The sequence below is a fragment of the Fusarium solani genome (genome assembly GCF_023522795.1).
Source record: "Fusarium solani strain SB1 chromosome Unknown bctg00000011, whole genome shotgun sequence".
Classification (NCBI taxonomy): domain Eukaryota; kingdom Fungi; phylum Ascomycota; class Sordariomycetes; order Hypocreales; family Nectriaceae; genus Fusarium; species Fusarium solani.
Window position 1 is genome coordinate 2611359 of NW_027072149.1, and position 23252 is coordinate 2634610.

The 23252-nt window shown below is 51.2% G+C and overlaps 8 protein-coding genes across 8 annotated transcripts; 3 read left to right on the top strand and 5 right to left on the bottom strand.

Annotated features, from left to right (window-relative positions):
- Window positions 1–98: 98 nt before the first annotated feature.
- Window positions 99–1459, bottom strand: MRS44_015968 (uncharacterized protein; the record flags this gene model as incomplete). Its single annotated transcript, XM_046283104.2, has 2 exons — window positions 99–1116; window positions 1164–1459. 2 exons carry the CDS (start codon window positions 1457–1459, stop codon window positions 99–101), a joined length of 1314 nt encoding a protein of 437 aa, XP_046123929.1.
- A 1200-nt stretch (window positions 1460–2659) lies between these two features.
- Window positions 2660–3997, top strand: MRS44_015969 (uncharacterized protein; the record flags this gene model as incomplete). Its single annotated transcript, XM_065619428.1, has 1 exon — window positions 2660–3997. The coding sequence occupies one exon, from the start codon at window positions 2660–2662 to the stop codon at window positions 3995–3997; it is 1338 nt and encodes a 445-aa protein (XP_065475500.1).
- Window positions 3998–4542: 545 nt separating this feature from the next.
- MRS44_015970 (uncharacterized protein) lies at window positions 4543–5574 on the bottom strand (the record flags this gene model as incomplete). Its single annotated transcript, XM_065619429.1, has 3 exons — window positions 4543–4585; window positions 5008–5405; window positions 5461–5574. 3 exons carry the CDS (start codon window positions 5572–5574, stop codon window positions 4543–4545), a joined length of 555 nt encoding a protein of 184 aa, XP_065475501.1.
- Window positions 5575–7900: 2326 nt separating this feature from the next.
- Window positions 7901–10173, bottom strand: MRS44_015971 (uncharacterized protein; the record flags this gene model as incomplete). The annotated part of the gene is made up of 4 exons (XM_046268565.2): window positions 7901–7945; window positions 7994–8786; window positions 8842–9816; window positions 9863–10173. 4 exons carry the CDS (start codon window positions 10171–10173, stop codon window positions 7901–7903), a joined length of 2124 nt encoding a protein of 707 aa, XP_046123931.1.
- Window positions 10174–11051: 878 nt separating this feature from the next.
- On the bottom strand, window positions 11052–11978 carry MRS44_015972 (uncharacterized protein; the record flags this gene model as incomplete). Its single annotated transcript, XM_046273254.1, has 1 exon — window positions 11052–11978. One exon carries the CDS (start codon window positions 11976–11978, stop codon window positions 11052–11054), a length of 927 nt encoding a protein of 308 aa, XP_046123932.1.
- A 731-nt stretch (window positions 11979–12709) lies between these two features.
- Window positions 12710–16485, top strand: MRS44_015973 (uncharacterized protein; the record flags this gene model as incomplete). Its single annotated transcript, XM_065619430.1, has 10 exons — window positions 12710–12862; window positions 12912–12975; window positions 13022–13120; window positions 13176–13329; window positions 13379–14095; window positions 14145–14489; window positions 14779–15167; window positions 15240–15376; window positions 15526–15638; window positions 15891–16485. 10 exons carry the CDS (start codon window positions 12710–12712, stop codon window positions 16483–16485), a joined length of 2766 nt encoding a protein of 921 aa, XP_065475502.1.
- A 3233-nt stretch (window positions 16486–19718) lies between these two features.
- MRS44_015974 (uncharacterized protein) lies at window positions 19719–21524 on the top strand (the record flags this gene model as incomplete). Its single annotated transcript, XM_065619431.1, has 1 exon — window positions 19719–21524. The coding sequence occupies one exon, from the start codon at window positions 19719–19721 to the stop codon at window positions 21522–21524; it is 1806 nt and encodes a 601-aa protein (XP_065475503.1).
- Window positions 21525–22052: 528 nt separating this feature from the next.
- Window positions 22053–22655, bottom strand: MRS44_015975 (uncharacterized protein; the record flags this gene model as incomplete). The annotated part of the gene is made up of 3 exons (XM_046273255.2): window positions 22053–22196; window positions 22249–22355; window positions 22415–22655. The coding sequence occupies 3 exons, from the start codon at window positions 22653–22655 to the stop codon at window positions 22053–22055; spliced, it is 492 nt and encodes a 163-aa protein (XP_046123937.1).
- Window positions 22656–23252: the final 597 nt, after the last annotated feature.

The window sequence follows — 23252 nt, forward strand, 5'->3', positions numbered from 1 at the left end:
AAAAGGGGTCATGAGGAGGTTTCGTTCAATCTATCATACAATTCTATCTCAAAGCAATTCTAATGGGATCCAAGATATCCAACCGTCGTCTCTTGTGCTCAGTTTCCCTTCAAACAACCCCCATCCTTGATAAAGTCCATCCTTGGAACCTGAGCCATCCTCTTTGCCCCCTGGTTAAAAAAGAAGCTTTGCATGGAGTGGCTTGCCAGGACGTGTTTGTCGATGAATTTGTGCACTGCGGTTTGCCAAGTGGCACTCGCGGTGGCCTGGCCTGAGCCTGAGCAAGCAGCAGCGACTGCTTCCAATCGTAAAGATTGGTATTTCTTGAAGGCATTTGCCAGTTGAGCCCTCTCCGGCGAGCCTGCATAGCCATCGGCTCTTGTTTCCTCAACAGCCCGATGGAGCTCATTCACCAGGACAATAACATCAACGATGCCGTTGTTGCAGCCCGCTCCAGTGCTGGGGGTGAACTTATGAGCGGCATCTCCGGCAAGCACAATACGTCCATCCCAACTCCAATGTTTCACGACACCTTCCTCCAAGTTGACGAGCCCTGATTGGGTGCGACGAGAGAACGCCTCTTTCAAGGTGAGTTTCCCTCCAGGCGCAAGAGGGAGATGGCCCCAACGCTCGACCAACGCGAATTGATCCTCTTCGGTGTATCGCGCTCGGCTTCTTGTCGGGCTCTCCAGCCTCTCGTACAAGCCCATGACGGTCGTGTCGGGGCCAGAAAATAGCTGAGTGGTAGCATCAGGACCATGTGTCTCGGAGGTGATTCCGGCTTGCAGGCCGGTATGTGACGTAGGCATTCGAAGCCAGAACCCTCGGTAGGTTGTCAAGAATGGTTTTTCGTCATTCACCTCGGTTGCGTTGGCTTCCAAGGCCAGCGTGCGCATTCGTTCCCGGACGAGACTGTGGGCACCGTCTGCACCAATAACAATGGAGCCCTTGTAGGAGCTGCCGTCGGTGCAGGTTACTTCAACCCCATCTTCATGTGGGATAACATCTTCAACTTTCTTGCCAGTGATGATGTTGTTTTGCGTCTTGGAAGGAAGTGATTCGTAGAGAACTCGGGTGAGGTCATGGCGGCTCAGAACCCGAGGCGATGTACCAAAGCTGAGGATGATTAGCGATGGCCTGGTCTTTGGCAATGTGGAACTTACTGTTTCTTGAAGTAATTGAACCATCTTACATCTCCGATATCTTGGCCTTGGTGATCTTGGCGTTCGGTTTGACCAAGAGGAGTGCTGACCCTTTCAAGGGCGTCGAGTAGACCAAGTTGACCGAGGGCCTGTAGTCCCATCGGCATCATTACAAGGTTGGCCCCAGCATCAATGATGGCGCTTGGTCGGCTTTCCAGTACGATGCAGTCAATGTTGGCTTGGGTAAGAGCGTGGGCAGCAGTGAGTCCAACAGGACCGCCACCGACAACGACAACTTTGAAGTCGCTTGCGTGCATTCTCTTGGCTTGAGTGGATGATTGAAGTTGTTGTTGTATTGCAAGAGTTGTTGTATTGCAAGATAGTACAGATGGTCGAGAAGGGCTTGGCAGAGCAATATATAACCTTCATTTGCAAGTACTGTTCACTCATCTTGAATGATGATATCATCGTCGGTATTCGCGTCCTGTTCGCACTCGGACTCGCACATGTTGAAAGGGTTACCCAGTTAGGAAAGGCTTCAGCGTCACTATCCAGCCACAAAGCGCCTAAGAGCCAACGTGTTCCAGCCACAACCAAACGCATATGTCCGAGCCCAATCGGAAAAGTCTGCGCATCACTCGTTTAATCGGCGTCTTTATTCCTCCGGCATACGTTTGCCAAATGACAGAGTCTGCCACTCTCCACGCGAAAGCGACGCGCTAACAAGCCATGCGCCACCCATTTCTCCTCGCTCTCGCTAAGCCATCGAGTTGTAAAGCCCAACTCACAAGAACCTTATTGGCGCAAATCTTGTTTAGCGATAGTCGCGGAGTCGCCGACGATATATCTGCAACTACATGTTGTAACATTTGCCGCAAGGTGTCTCGTAGCCACGTCACCTGTCTTGTCATCACCTATTTGCACCGTTTCTATTTGTAATCCAGGATGATTTCTTGTTACGATGGTAGCACATGCACGATGTGGTCTGGATCATGGCCATGCCATTATCCATTCGTAACTTGAAAGCATTTGCATAGTTTAAGTATATATGGAACAGGTGCAATTACCGAATCGCTCGTTGCGATCGCACCCAGCATTTTGAATCTGATAGCTCGCCCATTATCACTGTGTTGGGCGTTGGGCAAATTGTATGTGACCTTGTGGAGTATGGACTGCCACCTACATAGCAGGTATCGAAGGTTGCCATGTTAGAGCATATAAGATATAAATCACCTACGACTACTCTCGAAGACGCAACGCTCTGATTGCCCGGTTGTTTGTCGCTCTATAGATGCCCTAGGTTGAAGCTTTTCATTGGTGAAATCTGACAATGAATCTGGGTGCAAGGCTCCCTACAGCTTACGCTAGCCAGTCTGGACTGATCTCGATCTGCAAGATGAGCACATGATTCCAGCTGGAATGGTGGGCCTGAGGCTCCTCCATTATCTTGATTTTTATCCCTCAGTATCATAACGGCTACCTTTCTTCATCCGCATTCTCCTAGCCCACCGTTAGCAATGTCCGCCTACACAAGTACCCTCGATGACACCTCATTCCGGCTTGCTACTGTTGAGCTGGTTTCTGGTGTCGAAAACAACAAGAACGAACCTCAGATCCCAAGCGTCACCTTGACAACCTACCAGATCTCGGCCGACACGACCCCTAGCTACAATGCCCTCTCGTATACATGGGGGCCGCCGAGGAGAAATGCTCCAGGGTTCGTACAGTCAGATGACTGGCCGATCCTTCTGAATGGAGAGGCATTTTGTGTCAAGACGAATCTCTACGACGCCCTACTGCATCTTTGCCAATATTGCCCACAAAAGCCAGTATGGATCGACGCCTTGTGCATCAACCAAAGCAACATGGCCGAGCGCCAGCCTCAAGTTTCGGCCATGGATAGAATCCACAACGGAGTGAGCACTGTGCTCATTTGGCTGGGGAAGCCATCTGCCAAGCTTCAACTTGGACTAGAGATTGCAGATCGGGTGGGCGAGCTCGCCATGCACGAGGCTGAACGCATCATCTCAAACCAGAGGTATGACTTGAGCCTGAGCTTGGGAGATATGAAGCGCAACTACGGCCTGGAACCATTCACCTTGGACGAGGCGGATGGTCTTGTCACTTTGTTTGAAAGCTACTGGTTCTCCAGAGTTTGGGTCATTCAAGAGGTGGCTCTCGCAAAGGAAGTCGGCGTCTTTTACGGCGACGAAATCCTCTCGTACGACAAAATCGGAGCCACGGCTACGTTCTTACACTTGACCGGCTTGTCTATCGCCGTCACTACTCTGGTTAGCATCGCCCGTGGCGATGGCAGTGTTGATACCCTGGATGAAGTGCATATCTACCAAGCGGAAAGGATTCAACTCCCCCGAGAATGGTGCAGAGGGGAGAGAAGCAACTGGCTTGACGTCCTGCCGCTGATAGATTTTTCGGCTGACATCGAAGATGACCAGTTGATCAACCGTCCAGGAAAGGGCGGTAGCGCTGGCCTTATCCTACTGAAACTTCTTCTGTGGACCGTTGGGTTTCGTGCGACGGATCAGCGGGACGTCGTATACGGACTGTGGGGGATTCTTCAGCACATGGCCAATGCCCAGGGCGTTGACATGCCGAGGCATCTGCAACCAAACTACGACATTACCGCGGCAGAGCTTCTTGAAACCGTGGCAAGGGAAACCTTGGAAGCATCTGGCACCCTGATGCTCCTTACCTTGGTCAAGGATCCGTCCCGACGCAAGACCCAAGGGTTGCCTTCTTGGTGTCCAGACTTTTCACCGATTCTTGACAGGCATCCCCTCTGCGGTCCAAAGTTCAAATTTGTGGCAAAGGTCAATGCAGGTGGACACAAATGACAGAGATGCTAGATCGACTTTCTCTGGGAGAGGAGGATGCAACACTTCGCCTGAAAGGAGTCTCGCTCGGAACAGTCGAACTCATTGGTGGGTCATCTGACGAGATCAAGGACGCAAAATTAGAGGGGTGGATAAAGATCTTGTCCCGCATGGGTCAAGTCTACCCCCCGACAGCCCAGCCCTCCTTTGAAGCCTTCTGGCGAACACTCATTCACGACAATGACTTTTCTAGTCGCCCGGCTAAACTCCCTCAGTCCGAGAACTTTCGGGACACACTCTTGATGCTCATGGTCGAAAGGCTTCGCAGGGTGTTTGAAGCTGGCGGAGCAGAAGCAGTGACAGAGCTTATCCAATCTTGGAAGGACCTTGATCTAGACAATCTGGCTGAGAGATACCCTCATCATATCTACGGCGCCAGTTTCCTACAGTCTTGCTGTAGGTGGATTGGCCTTCTCCCTGAAACAGAAACCGAGCACTTGCTTCCCCCTGAGGAGAGTGCAGCATGGAGGCAGGGCCGACACGCCAGTGCCGCCGTGTTCGAGCTGCTACTCGGAGGCACCTTGTTCTTTCGCCGCATCGCCCTCACTTCTGGGGGACACCTAGCACACGCCTCAGAGTCAATGTCCACTGGAGATGAAGTATGGATAGTGTCTGGGTGCCCTTCTCCCCTAGTATTGCGGAGGGTGGGATCAGAGAGGGACCGATATTGTCTCATTAGTGAGGGTTATGTCCATGGAGCAATGAATGGGGAGGTGGTCGCAAACAACGTTGAATGGCAAGATATCTCTCTAGTCTAGGTCAGGCAAGAATGCATCAGACCGCAGCTTTTAATGGAGGCAATGCAAGAAGCGGCCATGAGGGTTTTCAAGGCAACATTCGGTTGAAATAAAATAAGAACAATCAGACAGCAGAAGGGAAGTGACCAGCTGAATAACAGCACTTGGTAGTAACCACCAGCCCATCCCAGTGGCAGCTTAGCCATCACAGGCTTCCCAACATCCCCCCGATACCTTTTCTCGGGACCATCCTTGCCCGTATACTCCCAGACTCTATAACCACCAACTTCAGCTTCAATCTTTCCACCGTCGTATTTGACGTATATGTTGTGGCACTCGCTGCTCTGAGGAACGAAGCCTGTTTCGCCAACAGCTCCAGGTATGTTCTGAAGCCTCACGTAGCACCTGTGGTAAATCGGCTGGTTATCACTCCGATCGAACTGCTCGTAGAACTCTGCTTCTCCTCTGAAGACCCTGACAGAGTGGCCCGCTCTGAATTGGCCATCGCAAGGCAGCGGTCCAACTCTGCCCTTGTCGGTGAAGTACGAGCAGTGGACATTGCTGGGGACCTCGTCGGGCGTAGCAGCGAGTCCCACACAGTAGTCCATGTCACCCTCGCCGGTGACGACGTACTTAAGAAAAGAGTCAATACTGCTTTTTCTCGGTTAGGTTGTTTAAACTACTTACGTAGCTGAAGTTGTCGCCATGATCGTTACAGTCTTCTTGGTCGTACAAGGTGATCTTCCACCCCAGCACGGTAGGGGCGAGGGCAAGGAGGGCTGCACCGAGAGAAAGACGCATGGTGATTGTGTTCCGTAGGAATAAAACATTGGTTATGGCCATTTGTTCCGTGTTTTGTTGTTGTATTGTAATCATGAAGGGAGAGGCGTCGCAACTGCTTAAACTTGTGCGGCCAGCATCGACGCGTCGTCGAGGGGTTGATGATTCGGGACTTGCTCAGCAAAACACAACGTCACAATCACCAAGGGAGGCGATTCAATGGGTGAAACTTGACGTTCAGCCTCACCGTCTTCAACGGAAGAGAATCCAACTGGATCCCCGGAGAAATCCCTCGTGCTGTGAGAGTTGTCGATGTTGGTCGTTAGGTGGACCCTCCCTGGTGTTTCATCCGCCTCGACTGCGCCAACATAGACAGATGGATGCTACTACTGGGCCAAGCAAGGTGAACTCGAATCCTTCATCTTGTCATGTTGAGTAATTGGCCCGGGCTTCTCTTAGACCGACAACTAAGTCCAATAGGTATGATACAGGACAAGAATAGGCATTCGCAACCCAATATTCAAGAACTCGTTTAAATAGAAGCGACACCACAGATAGCACCGAAGCAGAAGTAGGTGAATTGCGATCTCTGTCAACATTGAATGGGAATTTGGAGGCTGAGAAAAGGCGCAGAGGCCTTGCTCCTGGGAATGTAACCATACCCTGATCCTCTGGTTCAAGCACAGCCTATCATACCTCAAGGTTAACTTGAGTAGGACTGATAACTCAGGTCATCTGAAAACTGGCACGATATAGCCATTGCCAGCTATTTGGGCACAGTTCCACCATAGTTCAGCCATCTCCACTGCGTTGGTTCCAGGTAAATCGGGGTTGTTTCCAGGCAAATATGTAATGCATAACGTCGATCTACAAGGATACTAAAGAAATGTCTCACCGGCTATTTTAGATTGGTAGATCGTTGTTTAGAGTAGCGGGGGCATCAGGGACAGGCCTGGGACACTTGAGTCGGCGTCTAACCACCTGCACTCGGGCCAACAGCAAGCTGCAGAATCATCTCTAACTCGTACACTTTCCTATTCTGCCATTTTTACGGATCTGCAGTTTCAATGTCGAGCTAGACCTTGATATCTACCACCTGTTATGGGTGAAGTATCGAGCAGCCGACATGGATCCCTAAAGGTGGTGATAATCCTTCTGTGAGCACCATTGAGATTGAATGACGTCACCCCAGCGAGGTGCAGGATATTTTTAGGTGCAACTGGAATAAGGTTAATCCCGCCGTCAATGCGCGACGCGTCAGAACGCGTGCAGCCGTCAGCGTAGGTTGCCAGTCGCCAAGCAGCAATGGCTGGCAAGGCCCTAATCCACTTGCGGTTAGCGCCGCCATGGCACTCCACGGCTAGGGATAAGCTACTAACAGATGGCCACCTAGTTCCACCAATTGGCTGATAGCGTTCTATCAGGATGACATGATCTGGCCATGTACAGCCTGAGAGTTGAAAACGATATTGATTTGGGTGAATGCAAGTGATAAAAAGAACAACACAGAAGTCAAATGCACCTTAAGAGTGGTTCTGAAATCTATTTTCTAGGAAAGATTTTTCTCCTCTTATTAGAAAGCAATAGAAAACGCAAGGTAGAGCCACTTATCGGCGTGTCTCTAGAAGCAAATGCATTTCCAAAGCCAGGCTGCGTCTCAAGTCCATCTACCCTGAAGACCCGATCACCACGGACGCGATGCCTACCACGGCCATCCCAGCACGTGCTGTCTCCCTTCTCATTACTGGGCAGTATTTCATTTTAAATTCCAATTACTATCGAGATCATTTTCTACGCCTTGCAAAGAATGTCACCTTCCTTGCGCGAAGGCTCCCATCGTGTTCTCGACAGGGGTCTGGACCAATTAGAGCTAGTGCCTCCCTTCAGCCACTCAGGGTGCAATAAGGCATTAGCATTATCACACTAAGACAACTGCTACATCAGATAGTGCTCTAGCAACAGGAGAGTATGGCTCTGCTGGAACCATTTGGAGTTTCCGCATGCTTGGACTCAATGACATGGTCAGATCCAGGGTCCTTCATAACATGGGGTTTAGCCAATGCTATTTCGGATCCTTCAGGATAAAATCGAGCGGTAACAGAGGCTGGTGTTGCGTGTGGCTCAGCCTACCTCTTTGAGGCGAAGCCTGGGGCACACAGCCACGGATACCAACAACCTGTGCTACACAAATGCAAGGGGTGTCCCTGGAAAAACAGGTCATGAAAATGCCCCAAATCCTTGAATGAATTGGCGGGAGAAGGGAAATTAATTATCACCACCATGCCAAGGGAGTCTTCGTAATCCACGGGTGCCATATGCTGACACGTAGTTTCCCCTGCCAGATCCCTTAGTAGATCATAGAGTCCTCCAGTTGCGAGAAAAAGCTAAAAGCCTTTGCTAAGTTAGCGATTGTTGCCGACACAATCAAGGAAACACTCACTGAAGAATCGAGGTCCAGCCAATCTGTTGGTTGCCACTGACTCAGTGCATTCAACATGGACTGAAAGCTGGTTGTTGATTCACCCTGATCACCAAACATTGAACCAAGTTCATTATCAAGCATTGAACTTGACCCATGCTCGTCATCACCACTAGTCATCAGCGATTCTTGCTGGGATTGCACCGCTCGCATGGAGCTCTGGGAAGGACTGTGCCTCGCTTCTTGTCGTAGCTCTTCGATGATAATGCTGTACCTCCGACTCGCGGAATCGGACGACATGGCTTTGGCGAGATGACTCTGACATCGCTCGGCCAGGGCAAACAGCGAGACGTTGTCATTGCTCACCGAGATGCCTGATTTCTGTTGGATCTCCCAGACGTAGACAACAGCCAAAGCGCAGAACGTCACGTAAGGCATCCACCACAGGAAATGAATGACAGTCGTTGCCTCGGAGAACATTCGGTCAACAATCTCAAGGGCCAGTTTCGCTGCGCCGATGCACTCTGTCACACATGCCTCCAACGCCGGACTGGCATTCTCAGAATGATCCAAGAGGAACGGGCGAGTAGTGTGCATGATGGCATGACAATACGCCAGCTTCAGAGCTGTAACTTGTCTGGAAAATGCTGGTATGAGGCTCGAGGGTCGGACGGTTCCGAGGTGAGGTGGTAGGGCTTGTCGCCATTCGTGTAGTTTCTCGGTGAAACTCTGTGCTGAAGCGAGGCGTTCTTCTGTGCGCATTTTCTTGATGGAGTAGACTTCTCGAGATACGTTTTCGATGATTGCAGCAATTCTATTGTATAGTGAGCAACTCTGTGGAGCAGTAGACCCGAAAAAGAAATACAGACCTCGCATGGAAGATGAGAGAGTCGATATGACAATCCATCGCTGGTTCTGACTGAGATGGCCCTTGGGGCGTCATGTCCTCGTCGTTGACCCTGTCAGGGTATTCTTGATCAATGTCGTTGTCGTGATAGAACCTCGGCCGGCCGAATACCACCGCAAGGTATTTGTCGATGGTATAAACAACCCAAAAAGTTCTCTTTCGGCATTCTGACAAAATGTAGTCCATCTGTGGGCGACCTCCGTTGCGATATCGGTGGGATTTTCGATGTAGACCTAGCGCAGACACGATGGGTACCGTGTTACCGAATACATACCAGGCCTGATTCATGCGCGAGGTTTGGAGCAGGTATAGCACCTGCAAGATTCTCGCCTGGGCTGATTCCAATCGAGGCAGCCCAGTTTCTCTGGCAGTGAGGTCTGACGCTGAGAGAAAGTACCGTTCGCTTTGCTGCAGTGGAAAGGAGGTTCCGTCGTCGGTAGAGAATGTCTCGGATATCTTGTGTTGACGAAGGCTCGCAATGGCCAAGATATTCACAACGATCGCCGCCTTTGCATGGCCTAGGCCAACTTCTAGAGGTTGGCCGTTGTGGACATTGCTCAGGACATGGCCAAGCCAAGAGTGGCAGTATTGTTGGTTCAAGACACGATATGTCACAACACAGTTGTCGAAGTAGAACTTGAAGAGTTCGTAGGCTGCAGCTTGGTCGACAAACATAAGGCCGCCTTCGTTACTTGTGCTGAAAGGCTTGTCTCCGGCTGATATGAGCGGCTGAAGGTTCTCGGATCCGGTCAAGACACCAGGTTCTGCCTGCTGAGTTTGGAGAGCGAGCCTTTTCCACGCTCGGTGGATGAAGGTGAGGTTTGAAGTAGGGTCGAAGAACTGGCCTTCGATTTCGGCTGTCTCTAGCCCTGGCGGACCTTGAGAAGTGGCGCGCGAGGCCAAGGTTTCGTCTGCGAAGAATGCGTTCTGTTGATGACTGAAAGGTTAGTCTATAGTCTCTAGTGCGCGTCGCTTAGGCTTACCTGCTCTCCGGACTCATGTACATGTCAGGTCGTGGCAACACAGGAGGAGTCGGTGGCCTCCCTCTCCGGTACTGGGTGTCATAATGACAGTCGATGCTCTTCTTGGAACATCCATCGCATGGTAATGTGCCGGTGCATTTGAGCTTTTTGATCTTGCAGTGATCGCACGCTCGTCTGGTCTTGGGCCCCTTCCGGCGATTTTCGGATTCACGACGCGTTTCTGGCGATTTTGGGAGAGATCGCTTTGTCCCAGCGATAGATGAAGTTTCGGATAGAGGAGTGGAAGCATGGACAGAGCTGGGGGTCGTCATCGTGGCTTGTTGAGCGTTTCCGGGTTACGGAGGCCGGAGAACTGGGTGAGCATCTCGGAGACTGGAGAGTGGAGCAGTCATGGGTGTCCGGAAACGCGGGCGAGACCCGTACTTTATACAGATGGCTCTCCACTAGTTTGTGAAAACGCGGGGGCGACATCGGCACTAGTTTCCGGTGAGGGGAACCGTCGACACCATCAATGGCTTCCTGCACATGAACCGACTCAGTGCAGGGTAGAGTGAGCTGACTCGAAGTTTGCTTTTTAATGGCTGAATGGGAGTTTGTTTGTAAAAGTATGCAGCCAGGGTGTGAAGGCTGTAGTCAAACCACCCAAATGATGAGATCGTGTCATGAGGTCGAGTCGGGTGTACGCCATGGCCGGTCACTCACGATCAATTCCAATCATCTTGTTATGTTCATAAAAATTGAGTCCTTAATTACGGGATCACGACATATTTGCGTATTATCTGCTTTAATTGTTGGAAGAATGACCCATTGCCCTTTGTTTGAATGTGATGATGAAATGGCCGGTGGATGGACGACTCTCTCGAGGCAGCAAAACCCCCTTTCGAGGGTGAGAGTTCTTGATGCGAGCCACACTGCGCTATAGAAATAAGTAATTGACTCTAGATCTTGACAAAGGCAAAGCAATAAGCGCTAATAATTGTCGATCGGGGATAGCCCAGTAACCTGGTCTTGTTGGATGCTACAGTGCATGTCAATTATGATCACTGAAATGAAGTGTCTGAGAGGCATTCTGGGCTCCTCTTCAACTGATCGGATCCCCCCATAGCCTCGAATTATATAAAGTCACGAGCTCGCACCGAATTTAAGTAAAAACGCGAAATGTCTATTGTTCACTCTATATTGATCTTATCTAGGCAACCTTGCTGAGAGATGCTGATGAGATGGCGGCGTGGATCTCTTCCTCAGCACCATCGGGGAGCGGCAGCAGGGGAGATCGCACAGTGGCATGTGACAGAATTCCACGGGCAACGAGCGCATGCTTAAGGGCGACGGTACCCTCCATATGCGAGCCGCGGTGGTAGACGGCCTTGGTGACGGGGAGAAGCTGGTCGTGGATCTCGCGGGCCCTCTTGTAATCCTGAGCCTTGCCAGCCTTGATGAGCTCAATGAGAGGCTCAGGGGCAATGTTTCCGTATCCGACGAGCATACCATCCACGTCAAAGGCAGTGTGGAGAAGGTACTCGTCGTGACAGGTGAGGACGGGAACATTGGGGCGCTCGCGTCGGAAGACAGGGATCTCTGTGTCCCAGCGGCGCATGTTTCGGACACCGTTCTTCATGGCAACAACACCAGGAAGAGCAGCAATGTCGAGCAGAGTCTGGAGGTTGTAGGTGGCCTTGGTGTTGTCGGGATATTGGAAGAGAATCAGGGGAAGCTTGGACACCTCATAGACAACCTTGTAGCGGTCCTGAGGAGCACCAGGCTGGTAGCCAAATCGCAGCCAGCCGTGAGAAGGGTAGAGGAGACCAGCCTGAGCGCCAGCTTCCTTGGCGCGCTTGGCCTCGAGGGCAGCAACCTCAGTGCCCTCACCAGTGATACCGGCGATGATGGGAATCTTGTTGTTGACCGACTTGACAAAGGCCTTGATGACGTCGACCTGCTCCTGCTGGGTCAGGAAAGTACCTTCTCCGGCGTGTCCCAGCACCACGAGGCCCTTGACGCCGTCGATGCTTCCGAGCCAGGCGCCAAGTCGCTGGATGGCGTCGTAGTCGACCCGCCCGTCCTTGGTGAAGGGGGTGACAGGGGCAGGAATGAGACCCTTGAGATCGAGAGACATGATGGGCAAGTTGGAGATTTTTTTGTGGAGAGATGAGGGTATTTTTGGGATGCAGAAGCTGAAGTTGTTGTGATGATGCTGGTGATGTTGGATTGAGAGATGGTTACCTTTGAGTCTGAATGCCTTCTTTTATAATGAATGAACTGAAGAGGAGCTCGCGACTCGGCCTCTGAACACAAGGCCGATCATGTTCAAAGTCTCTCATCTTCTCCGAAGAGACCCGGAGCTCAAGGTGAAAGTGAAGCCATTACTGAGGGCAATCTTGCCACCATTCGCGCCAAGATGACATTTCCGGAGGGAATCCGAAGAGGCTTCTCGGAAACGCTCTCGGATTCCCGGATTCTCGTCTCATGTGCCTCGGGACGGCGCCAACAAGCGGGAACCAACCTCTCCACCATTTCACGCGGTGAAAGGCTTGGATCACGCCCTAGACTAGCAGACCTTGCCAAAAGTTTGTTGTCCGAGCATCGGGGTCGACCCATCCCCCGCTTCCCCGGATACGGCTCTCCGCACTTGGAGTCAGAGATTCTGGGGAACTCGGACGAGTCCAGACTTTGCAAAGTTCCAGTGGTCTCATTTCGTCTCTGACGGTAGTTTGCCTGGTAAAGCAGGGATCTCTGAGATCGCCTGTTATAAAGATCGATCCGACTGCCCCGTCCTTGCTCTCTCACCCCAGGCTCTACCGCCCGACACTCTTGTTCTCACATTTTTCAAGTCTACGAAACTCAATCATGACTACCCAGATCGACGTCGAGCGTGTCTCACACGAAAAGTCTGGCATCATGCACAGCGAGCACCAAAGGGGCGGTCTCTCGGAAGGAGACTTTGACTTCCTTAGGTCGTTCCCGGAAGATCGCAAGAAGGCCATCATCCGCAAAGTTGATGTAGGTCGAGCTCACTGTTGTCTAGAAGTCTTTGTCTAACAGTCTGTAGCTGAGATTGATACCAATGCTGGTGCTGCTGTATCTGATCGCGTACTTGGATAAGACCAACATTGGTGAGTATCTTGAGTCGTGGCATGGCGTGTCGCTAACGGGTGGTAGGAAATGCCAAGATCGAGGGAATGACTGAAGATCTTGAGTTGAAGGGCATCCAATACAACATTGTCGTGGCCATCTTCTTTATTCCTTTCGTTCTGTGTGGTAAGTTTGTCGATGGATTAGAAGCAGAAGAACCTTTGGACTAATCTCTATGCAGAGGTCCCCTCCAACATGATCCTTCACAAGCTTAAGCGACCGTCTTGGTACATGGGAGGAATTGTCTTTGCTTGGGGTACCATCATGACCTTGACCGGCATCGTTCAGAGCTACGGTGGTCTTCTGGCTATTCGCTTCCTACTTGGTATCTTTGAGTAAGTCGACGATCCATGGCACAAGACTACTCCACTAACCTCCTGATAGAGCAGGTTTCCTCCCCGGCGCGATCCTCATCATTTCCAACTGGTATCTTCCCAACGAGACACAAGTCCGAATCGCGATCCTCTACACATCTGCTGCCACTGGTGGAGCCTTTTCCGGCCTTCTTGCATTCGCCATCGCCAAGATGGACGGCATGGCAGGTCTCGAGGGCTGGCGTTGGATCTTTATCATCGAAGGTCTATTCACCGTTATAGTCGCCATCATGTGCGTCTTCCTCCTCTGCGACTCGCCTGCCCTATCTACACGATGGCTCGACGCCGACGAGATCCGATACCTCGAGCTTCGCCAGCTTAGCCGCCGTGCCACTATGCCAGGAGACTACAAGGATAACCACAGCCATTTCAACTGGGTAATCTTTAAGGATATTCTCTTTGACTACAAGATTTGGCTCCTCTTTTTTGCCAACTGGTCCAACGCTGTGCCCAACTACGCCATGAAGTTCACTATGCCCAGCATTCTCAAGGGCATGGGATACACTTCTTCCCACGCGCAGCTGATGACGATTCCTCCGTATGCGGTGGGCGCCATCTCGGCCTACGTGTTTGCAATCTTTGCCGACAAATATTCCTGGCGATACCCCTTCATTCTTGGACCCCAGTGCTGTCTCGTCACAGCCTTCATCATTCTCTTCGCCAAGTCTGGGGACGTCGAGAATAGCATTGCTGCTTGCTACTTTGCTGTTTGCCTGGCATGCTTTGGGTGAGTCTCTTCCTTTCACGGTGGAGTATGAATTCTAATGACGTGACAGCATGTATCCTATCCTCCCTGGCGTCAATGCCTGGAACGTCGCCAACACCCCCGACCCAGCGAAGCGATCCGTCAACATCGGTCTTCTCGTTTGTGTTGGCAACATTGGTGGCCTGATTGGATCATACATTTACCTCGATCGAGAGGCACCGCGATACCCGACTGGCTATGGCACATCTCTTGCTTTTGGACTTGCTGGTATCATCGCGGCGACATTGCTGGAGTTCCTACTCAAGCGAGACAATGCCAAGAAGGCCCAGATGTCTGAGGACGAGATCCGAGAGCGGTACACTGATGAAGAGTTGATGCAGATGGGAGAGAAGAGTCCTCTTTTTAAATGGGCTCTGTAGAGGATGATTGTGGGTATTGCTGATGAATACCCTTCCGTTTCATGTGTAAAGCTACCAAGGGACATGATCACTTGAAGGGATGTGCAGACCAGCTCAATCACCCGTCTGTGGTCTAAATATCCCCTCAAGTATGGGCACATATTGCACAAGTTCTTCTGGCCAGGTAATTGGCAGAATCGTTTTGGAACCAAGATTAGGTAGCCGGATCCCCAGCGAGAATTGATGCTCATCATGCGTTATCGCTCGTGCTTCTTGACCTGCACACATACTGAAGCGTGAAGATAGGATAATGCCGAACGGGCTATGCGATGGTCAAGGTCAAGTTCTCCAGCTTGGTGCCTTGCTGAAACCACTTATCGGCCTCTGGGCTCTAAGCCTGGAAGGGCATGGGCCAGCCCTGAACAGCAGGTCTTTGTACGGCGAACTCAAAGACTGCCCACTGGTATCCCTTCCTGATTACATCGGCGGGAAGCTGAAGTTCGCTTGTGGAGAAACTTCGTCTCAGGCTGCGGATGGTCTGAGGCTCGAGCCGGATATTGATCTGGTGGTTCAAAGCCATCGAAGGAGGTTCCATCTTCGGCCCAAATTAGGTGGCGGACGTTCTCGGATCTTTTGGGACCATGATCTTAAGCTCAAGCCGGGGCGAGCTATCGGGGAAGTCGAGGCGTGTCATTGTTAGTGACACTGGGCTCGGAATGCCGACACTCTTTCCACGACCACGACACAGAGTATATGCTCTGCTTTAGGTGGTTTCCGTCCTGGACATGTCAAGTCAGGCAACGTGAAGCCAGCGTTGTACGGGCTGGTCAGGGACGTGGAGAACGCATTCGACAGCCAAAAAGTATGGGCTGTCGGCCACACCCGGTCGGATCTTACTAGGCTAGTACATGTATTAGACGAGGATTACTAGCAAGATAAGATAAGTATTAGATTATGAATGCTATAGATAATACAAGCCTTAGAGTAGTAGTAGTAATAATTTATGATAATTTAGTATAATACTAGTATTGATTAATAAAGAATTTTACATAGCGCTCGGCAGAACCCGGCCAAGGACATGCTTGCTGGCAAAGTATGGGACACAGCAAGTCCATATTCCTCGATGAAGATGGTCCTATCTCCATGCCTGAAGCATTGGTCCCTAGGTTCGACAGGAGACCTCTTGTTCTTGCTGGGGATGTTCGACAACTGCCGCCTTGCGTGATGACCCTTGGACAGGCGGCCCCCTCAACTTCTTCGGCAAGCATCAAGAGGTCTCGGTTGTGGAACTCATAATGCGCATGGAATGGCCGTGCACGCCAAAACCGCGTCGTCAATGGGGGTTTCGATCTGGCAAGGGAGATCTTCTACCCGGAGCTTGGCGACAAGTTTGAATACGGCGACCAATGTGACGTTAGCAAACGACCCGGTGCTTCTCAACTCGAAAGCTGGGTACGTTGGCGGTTCCCTGAGATCAAGCCCGCTCCAACTGGAAAGATCTGGCCCGTCTTCATCAACTGCCTTCATACGGCAGTGAGGACCATTGACACTTCCCGTGTCAACTACGGGCAGGCCGAGATAGCGTTGGCGTTGATGGAAACACTGATCAAGGCCCATGGGACCGAGTTTATGGTGGTTTCGCCCTACAGGGCTACCAAGGCCTACCTCGAGGGGCTTATCCGGCAGCGGCTGGATAAGAGCACCAAGGACTCTGCCCTTTACAAGGGCCTTTCCAATGTCCAGGTTAGCACCGCCGACTCCTTCCAGGGCAAGGGAGTAGGTGTGGTAATCTTCTTGACTACGGTCACCCAGGAGTCCGGCCCGGGATTCGTCAAAGATGCTCGGCGATTCAATATTGGTGTAAACCGCCATGTTGACTTTCTGTCTGTGGTTGGTGATATCACTACGATGGACCCCGTCAAGGAGAACAAGGAAGAACTCATGGTGTCTGAGCAGGGAGGGCGGGTGCTGGAAAGTTGGAAGAAGATGAAAGGTTCAGATATGCACTGCTGATAATTACACTTCTTCATCACAAGTATAGAAAGGGAGTGATACTGATGTTGAGACGAGGGACGCCAACGGTCAGACGCCTCTGTGGTGGGTCACGACAAAAGGCAAGGAAGAGATTGCCGACTTGTTGGTTGAGAGTACGAACTCCAAACGGACATCGCCAACAACCAGGGACCCACGCATGTGGAACACATTAGGGGGATGAATTGCCATTTCGAGATGCGAGACGCGGGTTTTCAGGATGCCTTGCACTCTTGCAATGGGCCGAAAGGAATAGGTTCCTGATCTCATGTCGATACATGCCGACAACCAAGTCTAGACTCTCTGGCTGACCAGTTGGTTATTCGGCGACTTTTTTCCCTTCACGTCATGTTCGCCAAGGATGCTGTTCTGATTGTCCCCAGTTTCAGCCGGCGCATGGACCGCCTCCTCGAGAGCTGCCAAACGCTATTCAAGGACCCTTGGTGTCAAGATGTCCCGGAGACGATGCTTCAGACATGGAGACGGCCAATGCATCGGAAGTTTCACCCGATTTGATTCAAGCCCACCAGTTACCTCTGAGTTCCCAATAAATATCCCTGAGTCTCGGGGTCCAAGCACAGGTTGACTTTATCCTGTTTGTGGCTTCTCTAAGCGAGAGACTTGCCTACCACGATCATGAACTTGAAAATTGGTCCCGCCAAGGGGCGCTAGCAAAGCCACACAGTCAAAGCAGAGCAGGGGTGAGCGAGTCAGGCAAGAAAGGACCCTGGGGACCTCTGGCTCTGGGCACTCAGTGGTGGGGAATTACTCGACATTTACGGGGTAAACCCCGCATCAACAACAGCTGAATTAACGAACCCCGACGGAGGAGCCAATATCGGACTCGGGCCCCTTCTATCACTAGCTAGTTCCAGCCCTTGAGACTGGCAAGGCCGGGACTACCGGCAATTCAGGATGAACTCCGGAGTGTGTGTCACCTCCCACTCAGGGGTACCCTTATGTACATATGGTCTGGCTTGATGGCGCCATGTCCACGTGGATGCAGCTGAAGTGACAGACGCCAACGGTTCCTCAATCGGCAACAGGAGCCGCACTGACTCTCTCCCCTGACAGATGGCGTTTTCTGTGACAAACCATCCTCCGGAACCGCAAGCCTAGCCTAAGCGACCCTAACCTAACGGGCTTTACCAAACCGTCTTTGGATCGGCCGAGGTGGTTATGAACGGTTTATCAGCAGGCAATTTCCAGGTGACATGTCCAGGCCACGTGTGGTAGGGGGATATAATTGCAGCACAAACCTTCTCTGTTGGCCTGGGTGGTGACACCCGTATCTTGAACCACAACCTCACGATGGCGTTGACGTCCGATCTCGCCTTCGATATTACCGTTACAACGATCTGCGGATCGCTGATCCTGCTCCGATGCGCATACCGAGCCTTTCGTCGATGCAAAGTCCACCAAACTTGTCACAGGACATGGCACGAGGATGATGTCTGGATGGCCTTCTCGCTTCTCCCCCTCATTGCCAGAACGACCTGTATCTGCGTATCCTTTACCCTCAACCCGACTCACAGTCGGGACTTTCCGACTAAGGCCGAGGCTGTTTCCCAAGGGACGAGTGTCGAGGACATGCAAAATGCTCGGGCCACGTCGCTTCAGTTACTAATTCCCTCGCGTCTCTGCTACGCCCTCTTGTATGGTCTCGTTGGAACATGGTCCTTTGGTTGATGCTAACAGTCGTAGTTTGTGGTGCCTGAAGCTTAGTCTCCTCTCCTTCTACTCCCGATTCGTCAGCAGCAAGGCTGTGATCAGAGGTTTCTGGTGGTGCATCGTCCTCAGCTACATTGCAGTGCTTATCACCACCCTACTCGAGTGTCGGCCCATGTCTTTGTAGGATACATGACGGATGCTCATTGAGTACACTGCTAATATTGCTAGGATGTGGGAGCTTGGCCCCAAGAGTTCACGTATGTCCCATGCCAGCACCCTTCATCTACCGTTCTTGCGACATGGCAAAGTTAACAATATGCAGAACCTGCTTGCTCTAGAGCCTTTGCCAACTTGATCACGATGGGCGTCTTCAACATAGTTTCCGATATCGCGCTTATTATCCTACCTTTTCCAACGTTGCGCACTGTGCAACTGGATCTGAAAACGTTATTTCGCTCCAAAGTCTCACGCTTCCTCTGCTAACGACATTTTAGTAAACTCCAACTTGGATTCCTATTCAGCCTTGGTGGCGTGGTAATTGTGATTACGACACTGCGTCTGCCTCTCATCTTGAACCAATCGTTATCGCAGAAGTCTCGATCAATTGTGCGACAACCTCCCCGTCTCCTGAAAGGCTTGGCTGTTAATTTGACTACAGTGGGCTGCTGTTGAAATTCTTTGCGCTTGCATAGTTGCCAATACATCCTTTTTCTACGCCCTTCTTCGAGATCTTCAGCGACGACACGATACTCAAACTTCGGCAACAAGAAGTCAAATAGGCCACTTCTACCTCCAAAGCCTAGATTCAAGCAAGAGACCCTATGAGAACACCGCATCCAAGGCTACTGGTAGTGATGGCGAGCTGATAGAGGGTCGGCAGGGGATGGCATGTTGATGATGAAGCGAGACTGCTGACCAGAAAGAGTAAAAGCTCTATAGGGTGTCTACTCTGTCGATAATACACTAAATAATAATTCGTGGTTAATGATGACTTATTCAAGCCGAACAGGACTTATTATATCGGTAATGCTGTTTAAACTTAGCACTTCTATGTAACAACTTTGCTCGCTGCAAGCTCTTCTACGCTGTAGCTAGTTGTCGCTGTGCTTCTGTTTCCACCCAGACACCATCCAACGGCCTCAGCATAGTCAAACCCAACCTTCACCAGAATCTAACCCTGCCAGTATTGCGCCGGCATGAGATCAAAAACATCAGACTCCTTCGCATCAATGCGCTGGGGTCATTCCCTTCGGCACGGCTGCTCCTCCAACACCTTTCCGAAGCAGCCTCCTCATACATTCTAGTTCAAACTGACGTGGAACTGTGTTGAATAGCAGCTCGATCTAATTGGTCAGAGTAACCCCACTTTAGGGGCGACGCGCTTTTCAACGGACGCGTTTGGTGATGCCCTCCTTCATAACATCCAGGCTCTTTCAACTGCGGGCTTTCATGGTTCAAGGCTACCTAAGGCGCCCTGCATAATATCAAAACTATCTGATACTCATTTTCTTCCCCTCAATTCTTAACAGACCAGAGAAAAAGCCATGGACTCTACTCAAGTCTCGTTCTTACATCTTCCACAAGAGCTCGTTGAACGCATTCTTGACCATTTGCCGCTCGAGTCTATTCAAATCCTCAGGCTGGTAAGCAGGAATGTGCGTGCATTGGCCTCTGGACCACGATTCCATGGCTTCTTGACGCGTCAGACGACAAATCTTACGCCCTCAAGCCTATCCTCTATCGAAGCTCTCCGCAGGCACAAGTTACTAGGCCGTCATGTCCGCCATGTGCGAGTCATAGCCGAGACGTTTGCGATCGCCTCAGCCGAACACGCTCAGGTTACTGGGCTATATTACCCACCTGAATCTACCCTTATGAACCGACATGGTGATTGTGTGGTCACGCAGTTGGAGGGTCCAATGCAGTGTTCTGAGCTACAGCTTCAGAAATTAGAATGCAATCTTGAGTGGATGAAGTCTCACAGCAACTCATATGACATTCCAGTTTCAGCGGAGGACGAGGTCGTGAATCGACTTGCGGCGATTCTCAAATGGCAACAAGACTCCCCACTGGATACCATAGAGCTGGATGCACGCTTCGTGCATGGGCCGGGTCTATTTTCGAGAGCCGTTGCCCGCCATATTGAACACCCAGACCGGCAGCGGCTTTGGGCTTGGGCCTCGCGAATTTACCGCTTGACAATGACAGCCTTATGCCAAAGCGGCGTCAAACTTCGCAATTTGCGCATATTCAGCAACACGACAGGTTGCAGTGTCCCATCTTACGATATAACGGTCGGACTGCCAGAGCTGCTCAGTGTTGGTCTTGCTGGATCACTAGGTTTGCTCAAACGCGTATCCTTGAGTTTCTCCACCCGGATGGACCACGGCTGGGAGCAGTTGGAAAAGGTCTATGGCCAGAAGGCTGGCAGTCGAGAGAGACGCCGGCAGCGACTGCAATGGCAACAGATCTGGGACGAGCTTGACTGGCAGGAGATGCACGGTGTTGCAACAGACGATGAAGAAGACACTGATGACAGTGATTGGGACTCAGATCCGGAGTACGATTCTGGTATTCCTGTCGAGAAAGGGTCGGAGATACGAGGTCGCTATGGGGACACTATGCCTCAAGTCCTCTGCCGAGACAACTTTTCCGGCGTCGCCCTTCTCCTGCAACACATGCCCAACCTTGAAACGTTGGACCTGCATATGTTCCAAACTCTCGAGTATGAGTCCTACGATGGAGGGTGTAGGCTGAACAAATACAGCGCAATCTTCAAGCACATCGCCGAGCTAGGTCACCATTTCCCTCTCCTGAAGACTCTGGTCCTTTGTGGTCTTTGCATCGATCCCAGTGACTTGCTCGTTTTCATGGAGCGTCACCCCAAACTCGAGAACCTCGAATTACGCAGCGTTACACTTAGCGCCTCAACAAGGCAGACATCATGGATGACATGGAACAGTATCTTGAGCAGCCTATGCCGCGACGCGGTCCGTCAGGGTAGTGCGCTTTCCAGGGTCTTCTGCTCGAACCTCTACGTGACACCGTTCTGGCTAAGGGATCCTCTGCACTATCAAGTGAACTTGCTGCGACGAAATGAGACGCCCAAAGAAGAATGGATTGAGAGGTGGTGGCTAAGGAGACGAAAGCCGGCACAGGGAAGACGATTTGGATCACTCATGCTCTCCACTCGGGAGGTCCTCAGGGATGAGTTTGAGCTTGACAACATGTTCGGGGAGGTTACAGAGGTGCCAGAAAGCGATGCCCAGAAGAACGTCAATACTGGCAACTTCCCCTCCAAGCAGATGACAGCGTGGCAGGAAAACTGCTACGGAAGAACATATGGTTGATAATGGACGGTCTGGCCGAGGAGTCACTGTTCCTAATCCCTCTAGAGAACAGCAGAAGCTCAAGTAGACTTGGTAGCCTTGACTGACCCTCCAGACATAGTAACAAAACAGTTATTGATTCCAGAGGTGCAAGTGGAAATGCTCGATCTCGCCACAAGCAGGCTACTTGACGACATACCTACTCGTTGGTTGAGATAATTACATGTTGTCATGAGGTATGAAGGCGGAATACCTCCACCCAAGCAACCAGACTTCCCCCCTCCAATGGATCGTGAGTTGCCTTGGAATTGTATACATATCAAGTTTTGCTTGCGCCACTACTGGACTCTACAATCACATCACTGCCTATCGAGACTTTACTGCAACATCTTCGTCGCTACGATTGTTATAAAAGAAACTGTCCAAGTACTGGCACACTACTTGAGTTAGCTAGAGTGCCGAGTGGGCAAGCAGCGAAACGAAATTCCTTCTTGACATAACCTTCACCCGCAAGAGAACTGTCTCACACAGCTCAATCGCACACGGAATTTAGAAAGTGTGAAGGTAGTCGCCGATGAAGTTATTGCCCAGCTTGCTGACGGCATCCGCAATCTCTCCAGCACCGAACTGCCTCGCAAGGATCTTGGCCCACTCGGCAGCTTGACCCTGGATAGTTGTAATCATGAAGCGGTGCTATCAGTGTTAGTATGGTTTCCGGGTTATGATGCACAGAAGAGCTGCTTACCTGGTATGGTTTGTTGTCCTTGTCATGGAGGGCTACCCAGCGGCCATCGCCATTCTTGTTCTTCTGACCGTACTGGAAACGGTCACTGATGCTGACAATCCAGGAGTCTGGGTAGTGCATCAGCCAACGTGCCTTCACCAAGGGATTTACCAAGCTGTGCACTTACTGCCCTCCCTCCTAGCGATCTTGCCAATGTAGTCATTGCTACCTTCTTCCTTGTAGAAACGGTCCTGGACGAAAAGAAGGACGTCGGCGTTGCCCTTGGACTGGTTCTGGGCTCGGACGACATAGTAGCGGGCAGTGCGGGTGCGGAAAGACTGAGACCACTGAATTTCCAGGGTCGCGAGCTCAGATTCTGCACTATAAGCAGGGATGATGAGAACATCGCCTTTAGTGGGGTAAGACATTGTGAAGACTTGGATGATGAGAGAAGTGTTGAAGTAAGATGAGCTTGACAGTGGGTAAAGGACTAGATGGCTTTGTTGTTGGGAAAGATTTATGCTGAAGATGGGGAGGTTTATATACACTGATTTTCCAAGTGATTCACTTTTACTGAGCAATAAAAACGCATATCTTTCAATCTGCTCGGTAGTGGACGAACGCAAACACGCATGCTACCAATGCTGGAAGTTCTTTGGCTGAACAACTCCACCACCACATTGCGCAAGATCATGATGAGCCCCTCATACTTGGAATGGGACTGCCCAGCTCGCCACCTCTATACGAGGTATCCACTGATCATAGGTCTAGACTTCACAAGTTTCAAGCCCTCTCATCTGCCGAGAAACGGCCTGTGATGTGGCTTGGCGCCTCGAAATGCCATGCCCGCCGTGTGGCTAGCTGGCGTGCTGGCCCGTCACAGCACGGGTGTCTCTGGAATGCAGGCGCTTACCCCACGCACAGCTCACGCTTGTTTTGGGTTGGGCACCTGGTAACGGGTAACCGCTGTGGCTGGCTGATGATTTTCATGACGGGCTCCCTCCAACTAAATCTGGTTAGAAGGG